Source organism: Capra hircus, chromosome 9 (genome assembly GCF_001704415.2).
Source record: "Capra hircus breed San Clemente chromosome 9, ASM170441v1, whole genome shotgun sequence".
Classification (NCBI taxonomy): domain Eukaryota; kingdom Metazoa; phylum Chordata; class Mammalia; order Artiodactyla; family Bovidae; genus Capra; species Capra hircus.
The window spans coordinates 2,745,482-2,757,632 of record NC_030816.1 but is presented as its reverse complement, the minus strand read 5'-3'; the positions used below and the strand labels follow the sequence as shown (position 1 = coordinate 2,757,632).

Here is a 12,151-nt window from a genome sequence, read left to right as displayed (position 1 = left end):
GAAACAGTATGGGAACCAGTAAGGTAAGACACATTTTATTTGCTCCTTTTGGGGCAAAGTTGGCTGAGTAAGGTGCCAAAGTTTGGTTTGATACAATAATACAATAAATACTTACATATTAATTAAAAATGTGGATGTCAAATATGATAACATTTATTTCTTTAAAGAAGTGCAATCATTCAGATGTATAAATTTTAAAATAGAACATAATGAAAGTCAATCAGTTGAAGGTCATGATTAGAACATTACAGCTAAAGATTATTGCTAAAAAGAATACTCCTTTGCCATTTTCACAAAACACAGCAACGGTGGTAGGAACATGGTACAGACAGTGAACAGAGAATGGAATCACTGTGTCACCTTCAATTCCCAGAGACCAAGTTTTAAACCAGAGAAGAGTGTGGTAGTTACAGATGAGCAATGTTTAGAGGGCTTTCCACCTGCCATCTCTTAGTCGCAAGGCAAGCTTACTGCTCTTTCAAGAGTCTGACATTCCGATTGACGACACCCATAAGCAGTCACTAGCACGTCCCTTCCTCAATCTAATCTTTGCAACAGCTTAGAAACACTTAAATTTTACCATCTAATTGCCTTTCATCAAACATTGTTTTATTTGCTAGGAAGGTAGTAAGGAGACAAAATATAACCATGAGCTCATTTCCTAAGTCAGCTTGGGTCACGCATGGCTAAACTATACTATCAAGAATTGGGGATATACCTCTTTAAAAAAAAAGATATTAACAGCTGTCATCTTGACATTAACCAGAATTAACCTAATTACCTGCTCCTGTAGCAAGTTGAATAAATGAAATTCTAACTATTAAGACTGAAATTACAACTCACAGTTATTCTTACTTAATGTTAAAGCTAGTATGTGCTTTTACTAGGTTATGACTCTTCTGTTGTATTCCCCAATTTCACATATACAGCTTTGCCTTTAGAACAGCAAAGTAGCAAGATTCATTTTTAGGTCTCAGTCAAAAAATCAAATTCTGGTTGCGGGAAAATTCTTCTAAACCAAGGTACTGTTTCTCACTCTTATATTTTCACAGTCTTATAAAGTGAATCAGACATGACTGAGTGACTTCACTTTCAAATTTCACTTTCATGCACTGGAGAAGGAAATGGCAACCCACTCCAGTGTTCTTGCCTGGAGAATCCCAGGGACGGGGGCTGGTGGGCTGCCGTCTGTGGGGTCACACAGAGTCGGACACGACTGAAGTGACTTAGCAGCAGCAGCATTTGCAATAAATATTCTTTTTTCATAGTACTCTTTATATTTCTACACTTAATCTTTACATATGTCCTGTATGCGCATATGTGGAAAGAATATGTATTTACAGCATTATCACACAACTTCCTCAGGAGAGGCAATTCTTACCCCTAGAAATTATCTTAACAAGTAAATTCAATACTTGTAAAAAAATATGACTTTAAACTATTATTTACCCAACAGAAATAATACTCTGAAAGATAAGCCACTATGGTTGTGTTAGGTTCAGTGGACCCACAGTTCTAAAGAGGAAACTTGGAGAGTTTTACCCAAATGCCTTATGCATCGTTACATGTAATTATACACATATACTTTGGAACATTCAGAAGTACAGATGTGTTTTTACCATAATCAGTAACAGACTTTGGAGCACGCTGTTCTGTTTCGGTATTTCTCTTCTTGTTCTTGGATTTCCAAGCATGATACACTTTTAGTCGCCTATGAAATTCTTCTCTGCAAGCTGCCAGGAGCTCAATATCTATCAGGTACATAGAACGATTAAAAAAAAAGGCAATTAACATCCTAATTTAGTTCTCTAGCATAATTATTCTTTGGCATAAACATACATATTTTTAAATGAAGGTTTCATTTTTAAATTAACAGTACAAAATCAAAAGTAAACCAATTATTGCCAAAGATGAGTACTTTCATGGTAATACTATTTTTTAATACTTACAGAGCATTTTCTTATGCATAACTACTATCTTATATCTTTACTCCACACAAGAACTCTGGACCAAACAGGTCTTTTATAGATAAGGAACTTGGATCAGAGAGGTTAAGTCATTTGTCCAAGGTCATAGACCAGAATAACAGAATATGAAGTCACTATGCTCGAATATAAGCTAGATTTAAAAGCACCACATGTCTTACATTTGTAATTATGCAGATAAATTCAGTGACAAGGGAAAAAACAACAGCGAGGCATCCTGTACAGCTATGACGTCTGAGGTCCTAGTTACAGTGTCCCAAATTCAAATACTATGACTGACACGTGAACACAACTGTGTGGGATCCCCTGGATACAGTATTTTACTCAGTTCTGTTGGAAGAAAAACAGCTTTAAAAAGGAAAACCTCCACTGCCATTTTTCACTCTACATTTATGGGCCAAAATTCTTGCCGGGATAATCCCATGGACAGAGGAGCCTGAAGGGGTATAGTTTACGGAGTTGCAAAGAGTTGGCCACAACTGAAGCAACTGAGCTCACAGACCAAAAGGGTCTGATACACAGGCATTTAGCTATTACGAATAATGACAGGAGTGCTCTGAGCTGTGCTTAGTCACTCAGTCGTGTCTGACTCTTTGTGACCCCATGGACTGTAGCCTGCCAGGCTCCTCTGTCCGCGGGGATTCTCCAGGCAAGAATACTGGAGTGGGTTGCCATGCCCTCCTCCAAGGGATCTTTCCAACCCAGGGATCGAACCTAGGTCTCCCACACTGCAGGAGGATTCTTTACTGTCTGAGCCACCAGGAAGCACATGTTAGGAGAGTCAGTCACTGATACAGCCCTAACTGTAACTTCTCTGTGCTCTTCCTCTCTGGCCTGCAAAATCAATTTAACTTAATATCTGTCTTTTAGCTTTGTGAAGAAACTAGGTCTTCACGCAAGGTGTGAGTAAAAAGAGAATGGCTTCAACTAATTTATATGAAAAAAATTCCCACCCCAATCTAGGTATTTACTTGCCAGCTATGGAACCGTCCCACTTTTCATCCTCCTTGTACACTTACCACAAGAAGTATTGATGGTATCTCGGAGTTCTGCGTATTTCCACTTACTAAGATCGTGTTTCTTGGTACCAGCAGCCGCCTTGGTGGCTTGTACAGCAGGGCCTCTGTAATTATTACACATTTTTACATATTGAAACTGGAAACACAAAATACTGACTAAATAGGCAAGAAAATGAACCTAAGTTTGCAAGGTGGAAACAACTACTAGAAAATATAATTTTTTTATCTTTAATAGACGAGATTAAAAATGGTATACTATGGAATGCCCAGGCAAATTAAAATTTTCCACTGCATCATTTTTGTATTAGATTTTAAATTGGAACTTCTGATTCCAATATTCTAGTACCATGGACTCAGAAGTTCTGATTTAAATATTTTTAAATTTAAAATTTTTAAATACTTGTTTAAATATTTTACCCACATCTGTTTAAATATTTTAACTCATGGATATATGATCAAGACTTAATACATTTATATATATATAGTGTATATATATATATATTCCTCAAAATCAAAACCACAATGAGGTATTACCTTATACTAGTCAGAACAGCAATCATCAAAAAGTCTACAAATAATAAATGCTGGAGAGAATGTGCAAAAAAAGAGAACCCTCCTATGCTGTTGGTGGGAATGTAAATTGGTACAGCCACTATGGAGAACACTATGGAGGTTCCTTAAGAAACTAATAACAGAACTACCATATGATCCTGCAATCCCACTCCTGGGCATATATTCAGAGAAAACCATAACTGGAAAAGATACATGCACCCCAATGTTCATAGCAGAGTTATTTACAACAGCCAGACATAGAACCCAAATGTCCAGCGACAAATGAATGGATAGAGGATGTAGGTATAATTAATAGATACAATGGACTATTACTCAGCCATAAAAACGAGTAAAATGCCATCTGCAGCAACATGAATGGACCTAGAGATTATTGTACTAAGTCAGACAGATAAAGACAAATATCAAGTGATATCTCTTATATATGGACTCTAAAAGAAAAAAAAAAAAAAGACACAAATGAACTTATTCTCAAGACAGAAAAAGATCACAGACACAAAAAACAAACTTATGGTTGCCAAAGGGGAAAAGGTGCTAGGGAAGGGATAAATTGAGAAGCTGGAATTAACATATACACACTATTATGTATAGAATTAATAGCCAACAATGACCTACTGTATAGCCCAGGAACTAAGCTCAGTATTATGTGATTATGTGAAGTGAAAGTCGCTCAGTTGTATCTGACTCTTTGCAACCCCAGGGAGCATACAGTCCATGGAATTCTCCAGGCCAGAATACTGGAATGGGTAGATGTTCCCTTCTCCAGGGGATCTTCCCAACCCAGGAATCGAACCAAGGTTTCCCTCACTGCAGGCAGATTCTTTGCCAGCTGAGCCACCAGGGAAGCCCAGGAATACTGGAGTGGATAGCCCATCCATGGGCTAGAAAAGAATCTAAAAAAGTATAAACAGAACTGCTGTGCTATACACTTACACAATACTGTAAACCTACTATACTTTAATCGAAAATTGTTTTAAAAAATCACATACTTTAAGATCGTTAGAAGCACGTGACGGGTTAAGGGCCAGTCACCTGCAGACTGTTGTAAGCTGCAGATGACCAAGCCCCAACCATTCCTACTGGCAGATTCTCCCTGAATGTCTGGATATTTACAAGTCCCCAGGGGAGTAGTCAAACTGCCACCCTTTGCATAAGTCTCCAGAAGAGCTGCTGGAGCCTGGAAACTCTTGTGACTTTTGAGTTCAGGTCAAAAGTTTGAAAAGTTCTATAAGCAGATAAAACCACATCTTGGTATTCAGTGAGTAATAATATGACAACTAGTAAATTACAGGAAAATGGTTGTAGGTCATGAGACAGATAACGGAGATTCCAAAGGGTACAAGTACTATAACATGCCCCAACTGGTAGGAACATTTGAGTGGGAAAATAGAAAGAAATAAAAAATAAAATACATGTATTTACAATATAAAAAGTAAAATAATAAATAGTTTAAAAATTAAATGGGATAAGCTGTTTCACAGCAATGCTCCTGAGGGATGACCATGGTATAATGTTCAAAATGACCTCATATTTTCTCAGCATTTTACATTTTGAAAGACAACAGCAAACATGGCAAGCAACCAAGACATAAGACACTTAATGAGACTAATGTTATTTAAAAATGATGCTTGAAAATATGAATCGTCCTTCCTGAAATAAAATTACTCCTTCGGTGCTAAGCTTAAAATTGAAACAAGGTACTTTTGACTCTTCGAAAGGGGTAGTTATGCATTTTTGGAGAATAAAAAGTAGCATACTTCACTCTACATACTTAAAAACTGTTAGACCTGACGATTTTCAGTCACTTATAAGCCAAGTTAAAGAATAATGTGTGCCCGTTTAGTCCTTCCTGCATTTTCACGGTTACAATCTGTTTCAAGTTCACTGCAGAATTTCTTCATAAGCCATGTAACTGGCCATTCTTCACAGAGCTTTTTGTTCGTAAATGCTTTGCTCAAAAAGAGCCAGCTGTGTGCCAGCAAGCTCTCTCTATTACCCTTAACAATAAACTATGCTTTTAACATTATTCAAATATCTGTTTTTTCTTTCCTGCAATCTGAAACCACCATTCAATAAGTTTAACCAAAAAATTATCTTTTCTTCCTAGCTCTTCTACCAGTCTTTTCTAGAAAGGCAGCTCAAATTATGCGTTTTTGCTGTTTTCTTTCCTTTTGAAAGAGAAAGTGATTCTACACAATATACAGCTTTATAGATGGTCAGAATATATATGAGATGTTGATATACATAAGATGTATTTTGATACTTCTAAAAATCACACTGAATTCAAATTATTACTGCTTGAAATATGGTTTTACTGTTACCAACTTTTAATTCATATTACCTCAGAGAAAAATACACCTGCTAAAAAGCATATTCAGCATCCTAAGAAGTACATAAATCAAATTCACTTAAATGCTCCCCCCATCTTTGGAAGTATTAAGATAGAAAATGAAGGTTCACTTTCAATGACTGATTATTTAGACTTGTTATAAAGACAATCATGTGAACAACAGAGTAAGGCAGTGACAAAATTGACTTTGATTTTTAAAAAAAAACATTAATTTGAACACTTTCAATTAGCTCTGTAAGTTCAGAATTGAAAGTTAAAAGGTTATTGATTCGTATCCAGGTGATAATGGACCAGATCCTGCTGGGAAGCCCTATCCCTCGGTGGCTCAGCTTTTCCACCCTGGTTTTCCATCCCTGTGCTGTGGTGGGCAGGGACCTGGGCCACACACTTCCTCACTTCTCTTTCCTTCCCCAGGCAGAGTGGGTCTCAGTCAGGGGGCAGCACCACCCTCAGGGGGCATTTCAAAGCGTCCCTTCTGTCACAAGGACAGGAAGGGTTCCCCGACTGAGGCTGAACTGGTGGGGTCCCAGGTGAGTGCAACAGCACCAGCAACAAGCGACAGTCCCGCCCGAACACCAGTCGTATCCCCACTGAAAAAGGCCAATTTACAGGAGCTCTGGTTTTTGTGTTTTTTTTTACCTTTTTCTACGTTAGTGTGGGAAGAGGGCAGAGTGACATTACTTGTACAGGAAATTTACGTGGGAAGAACAGGCTACTCTATGTAACAGGTTCTGGTCCAAGTGATGAAAATATGATTTTGATGTGACACTGATCTCCCCAAATTACACTGCACTAACCTACTCAAAATTTCTGACATCTCTTTCGCCATTTGCTCCCTATAAGAAAAATATTACAAGTTATATAAGACAACTATATAAAAGTATAATGAAAATTTCAATAAGATTATTGCTTTAGTAACCATACACTATTATTTTACTTTGCAAAAGTTGGTAATACACTTTTTGTAGCCATAAAATACAACAAAATTTTTGTTTAAATCCAGTTAAAGTTATTTGAACTTCATTTTTGCAGTAGAAACTTTTGGATAATGTCTCATGAGAGCCATGCTTCTGTGATATTTTTATGTATAGAATATAATCAGCATGTTCTAAATGCAAACAGGGAACTTGGTGGAATTCAGAATCTGTACAAGGATTTTTGCACTGGGGTTGCTTGGTAAATATTAATTAGGGCATAATGGCGGTACACCAAATGATCTATTTTACTATGTCAGAGTTTAAATAAGAGCCTGATGTGCTCAAAACTCTAAAATTCTAAATTAAAGCATGCCTAAAAAAATTCAAATGCATCAAGCACTTGTTAAATTAAAGATCAGAAGTGTTCTGACCTTCCAAGGATAAACATTTCCCAAAGGCAAAAACTTACTTTTTTTTATTAACCAGAAGACTGTAACTTTTCTCAAAATCTGCTTAATGCTGTGTAATGGAATGTTCATGTAATCATATTCATCAGCTTCATTAGTACTTTATTTTCCTGCTTTGCTCTCTTCCTTCATAATCAATCATTCATTCATTCTATTCATCAGACTCTGGTAACCTCAAAAATCTTATAAATCAGCAAAAAATCAAGAGAAAAGAATATGGCCGTGTTTGCTTCAGGGCTCAGAGCCGGGCCCTGATCATCAAGGAGATCTCATGGCATTTAACTGACCAAAACAAGTTTCTCACATCAAGTTGCGTCGGTAGCTGTTGCATTCATGGTGATTCTATGTGTATGTGAAAACATCTGAGTAACTACTGTTTGTCTATAGTTGAGAGTCAGCACTTTCATATTAAAATAAATAAAATGTAATAAAATAAATAATTGTAGACTACTGTCTTTTATTTCTCTTTTATGTGTATTGTTTAGAGAAAACTATTAAAGTAGGTTCATCATTTATGAAACATTTGTTATTGGTACTGGGATCTGATAGAGTTAAGAACCTTCACTATAAAGGGTACAGCTGGAGAAATAAAAGCTGTTAAACAAACTTCCAAATTTTATATATATAGCACATATACAAAAATACATACAAAAAGTATATTTTAGGCATATAATGTATATGTATATCCCAAAATGTTACTTAGATTCTCTCTGTGGGGAGATTTTCATAACAAAAAGACACACGAGTACCACAGCTAGCAATACATATATATAACTTCAAATTATGAGCTGTTTTAGGTGTGAGCAGAATAAACTATTACACATACTGAAAGACAGCTACCTGCCATGACTCAAACACTTCAAATATTTTGTTTATTCTTATTTATATCTCTATATCTACTTCTATAAAGACATCAGCAAGGGAAATTAAACACACATAAAATGGGTGTTAAAGTTTAAACAAAGTTACCAAACACAAAGAAAGAAACCAAATCATAAACCACTGTGACTGAACACCAAAAGGAGCATTAAACATTTTCCTGGGAAAAATAGTAATGATGATGATAGTAATAATGACATAAAATTTACTTCAATGAGGAAAATATCTCTCCTAAAAAGTATCCACAACCTATTAAAAAAGAGAAAAAAAAGTTTACACGATTAAGTCAACTTTAAAAGGGAAATGACATACGGTGTCATTGTGCGTCTTGTTCCATTAATTCTGCGAAAAGAATACATATAATTTAGTGAATACCATAACCAATTCTGAACTGTGAAAATCTGGATTGTGCCAAATTTGTGTTTCAGTGACTTTGCAAATTGATTTTCAAAACTCCATTATCTCTATTTAACCTATGTATTAGAACACTCAGAATATTAATGTTTTTAAATCTTTATTACAAATGATTAGAAAAGAATAAACTAAAGGCATTCTGTGAAAATTAAGGAGTGAATATATTATATCTAGATTTTTAAAAATTACTCAGGTGGGGTTTGTGTTCGGTTTTAGTAGAATTTAGAAATGATAATATAAATGTGAAATCATTACTTTGTATCAAGGATCATTAGTGTTATTAAATGAGATCATAATTTGAAATACATTACATACATAGGAAACAATTCTTACTTAGTTACTGGATGGAAATCCAAGCTGGAAAAGTAACTTGAAATTGTTCACTGCAGCAGAATCTATCTACATATATATTTTTAAATATATCACAGATCCCAAGAACATTTTCATGCCATATATTGAGAACAGAGTTACTTAGGTTCTTACTCATAAACATGTTTGAAAAAGTTCAGTGCTAACTAACGTAACATAAACATTCAAAAACTGTTGTAGCCCATGGAGTAAGATAAAATAATCAAACATGGGAAAATACATAGAGAACATCATCCACAATAAAGTGTTAATGCTTGTAGTACAGTGTATAAAATAACCAGGTGGTTCAGAAGTGGAGGAGTTCACAGGAAACCAAGGGGAGGGAAAAGCTTCCTGGAAGACAGCTGGCAGAAAGGACCTGAAGGGACAGTCCAAGAAGGGGACATCATCCCTACAGCTATCCCACAGGAGAACTAAAACTCTTCTGCCGTTCAAGTCATAACTACTTGCATATCTCCTAATTACCTCGTAGTGATCTCATCACCCAGTTAATGCTGTTTAATTTAAATCATAGGTAGCTCATCCCTTATGCTAAAGTTCCTAAATGGTCCACTCTATCCAAGACCACTCACACTGGATGAACTGCATCTTTCTGAGGATGGGAAGGAGTCCACGAATGAGCTAGTATCTTATTCATAGTACACGGAATGACACTGGATAGAGCTAAATATTTCAAATGCTTAAACACAGAGTTAAGCCATAAATACCAACACGGGCTCCATTAAAGAGTTTTTCACTAAAGAGCTTCAGCCTTAATAATGTCAGCTCTGTCAAGTGCGGAACTTCCTCACACACACCATGGCCAGCCTTGGCTCACTGGGAACCCAGCCTAGCCCACTAACTGGTTAACCACAAAGGCTCCAGACACATCACCAAGAGGCACGTGGAAGGAACTGAATCGCAGCTGGGCTGAACCTGCAGTTAAAAAGCCAGTATCAAGCAAACTCACTTTAGCTATAGTAAGAATGTTAGTAATTGAGAGCCCAAAGAGTGGCTCCAAACCAATGAGCTCAACAATTATCATAACACATAGGCCTATTCAGTTTATTTAAATATAACTTTCATGTACAATTCAAGCTCCAGAGCTCCCCAATATAATCACTCAGTACAAAACGTGCAAAGGCAACTTCACATACCCTTTTCCTTACCTGTCTTTGTTTTCAACTAAATAAAATCTAATTGCCTTGTTCCGGTGTAGACCAAGGAAACAGCAACATCTAGTGGTCGTGTTTTAATTATTTTGTCACGAACAGCACTTGGACATTCTGAAAAGTATGGTTACACACAGGCCCGCAATATATATACAACATAGGTACCTATGCATAAAGGAATTCCACAAATGAGTTTTGTTTTGTTTTTACAAATAAGTAGTAGTAACGAATGTCTGTACATTCTATATTTTTAAAGATGAATCTGTTATAGTAAAACCTTCCTTCAACTTTTAGCAAGAACTTCTGTATTCCTCTGTTCAGTAGGAAGTTAGACACGGGCAGCAAGGGGAGGCCTGGCTGAAAAGGATGCAATCTGATTTCTAAACTCCATCCCAGACACACCTAGGAGAGCTCACAGATGCTACAAGATAACCACAGAGACTCTGCAACTCCTGCACAGGCACCCTACTAACACAGTGGATACAAAAGAACCACAGAGGCTTCTCCAAGTAACCTTTGGCCATGAGGAGCCCAGTAAGGGCTGATGAATATTCTACAACTAATCTAACAGACTGAATTATGGGAAGACGTAAGCAACACAGTCCGCTGTTATATAACTTGAAATCGTCAATCGGCCTTGAGGGTATTGCCTACTTGCATTCCCTTTCATTGACTGGTGGTGAGTACAAGCCCTACTCTGAACCAGGTATAACAAAAAGGGGGAGACTGGAAGAATAAAACAGGGAAGCCAAGAGGGGTGGATAGGAAGGATGAGGACTCCCTTGGGAGTGTCTGCTTAAGCTGAAATTGTAACTTGTCTGTTGTTTAACACTTTTTGGTCCGTTGTTCCAAATTTTTGTTGCAAGGAGACAAGAACCAAGGAAGAGAAACAAACTGACCTGACACTTCCACACTCCATACTATTTAGAGATAATTCAGACCTGAGGAGCAAAGTTATTTCCATGTGATTAAGCTGCCTTGTTGGAAGGGTAAATCTTACTTATTCTAAATCACAGTGGGGAAAGGTATGTGTATGTGTAAAATTTCTCAGGGGTTAGGGTATATGATACATTTGAAAAATTTGTAATACATTCCAGCCTCAAATATATTAAGCTGGATTATAACATATTCACCATTTTTATGCCAGTATCTAGTGGCAGATATTTAAAAACTGTCTACCCTTTATACAATATTCTTTGATAGTTGCAGAGTAAACCAAGATGTTTCCTTTAAGTACTCATGAACTGAAATAGCAGTTTTCATTTTCAACACAGCCTGATGAAATCAACAGTTTCATTGACTTAAGTGTAAAAGTAAATAGAAATAACTTTTAAGTGGCAAATATACCAAGACCTAGGCAACGTGACTTTCCCCCTGCTCCCCTTTCCGTCGAAGGCGAGGCAAGGTGGCAGGTGAGTAAGGCAGCAGCGCCCTTCCCCAGGCGGCATCGCCCCGCCCACCCGAGCGCCCCGCCCACCTGCGTGCCCCATCCCGCCCCGCCCCCGGCCCACACGCGGTACCTGCGCAGCGCCGCCGGGTCGGCCTGCGCCTCGTCGCTGATGAGCTCGGCCTCGCTTCGGGCGATACGTAGCGCCAGCTCTCGGTCCCGGCGCTCCTGCTCCAGAACCGCCTGCTGCTGGGTCTCCTCCTCCCGCTGCCGCGCCAGCTGCGCCTCCACCTCTGCCTGCCGGCACAGAAGGCCTTGACGCCGGGCCTCTCTCTGCTCATCCCCCTCACTGTGCACACTTGCTCCATACACGGTTTTCTTTTCATTTTTTTTAAACTAAGAAATACATACTCTCTAACCAGAAATCTACCATCTTCTCCCCTTCTATATTATGATTAATGTTTCCTCATGCCCCAAAGTAAGAATCCGCCATTCTATCACTAGAATATGAGTCTCCCAAACATCACATCAGTAGCCTTGGTGTGACCTGAATACCAACACCTACACTGCAGATTTCAGGAATTTAAAGTCTTGGTTGTGTTCAGGATAAATCAGAAAGCCAAGACAGACCGACCCTCAAAAC

General features: G+C 37.7%; 1 protein-coding gene across 3 annotated transcripts in view; it reads right to left on the bottom strand.

Annotated features, from left to right (window-relative positions):
• Positions 1-12,151, bottom strand: part of MYO6 (myosin VI) — a 159,579-nt gene that overhangs the window by 9,013 nt on the left and 138,415 nt on the right. For 2 of the 3 annotated variants that reach the window (XM_018052882.1, XM_018052884.1), the window contains exons 28-30: positions 11,642-11,805; positions 3,005-3,108; positions 1,620-1,751 (exon numbers count right to left, since the gene is read on the bottom strand). In XM_018052882.1, coding sequence (XP_017908371.1) covers positions 1,620-1,751; positions 3,005-3,108; positions 11,642-11,805 — 400 coding nt within the window. Of the gene's footprint in view, positions 1-1,619; positions 1,752-3,004; positions 3,109-6,721; positions 6,761-8,499; positions 8,530-8,934; positions 8,959-11,641; positions 11,806-12,151 lie in introns of all 3 variants that reach the window. The other variant, XM_018052881.1, reaches the window with a different exon arrangement.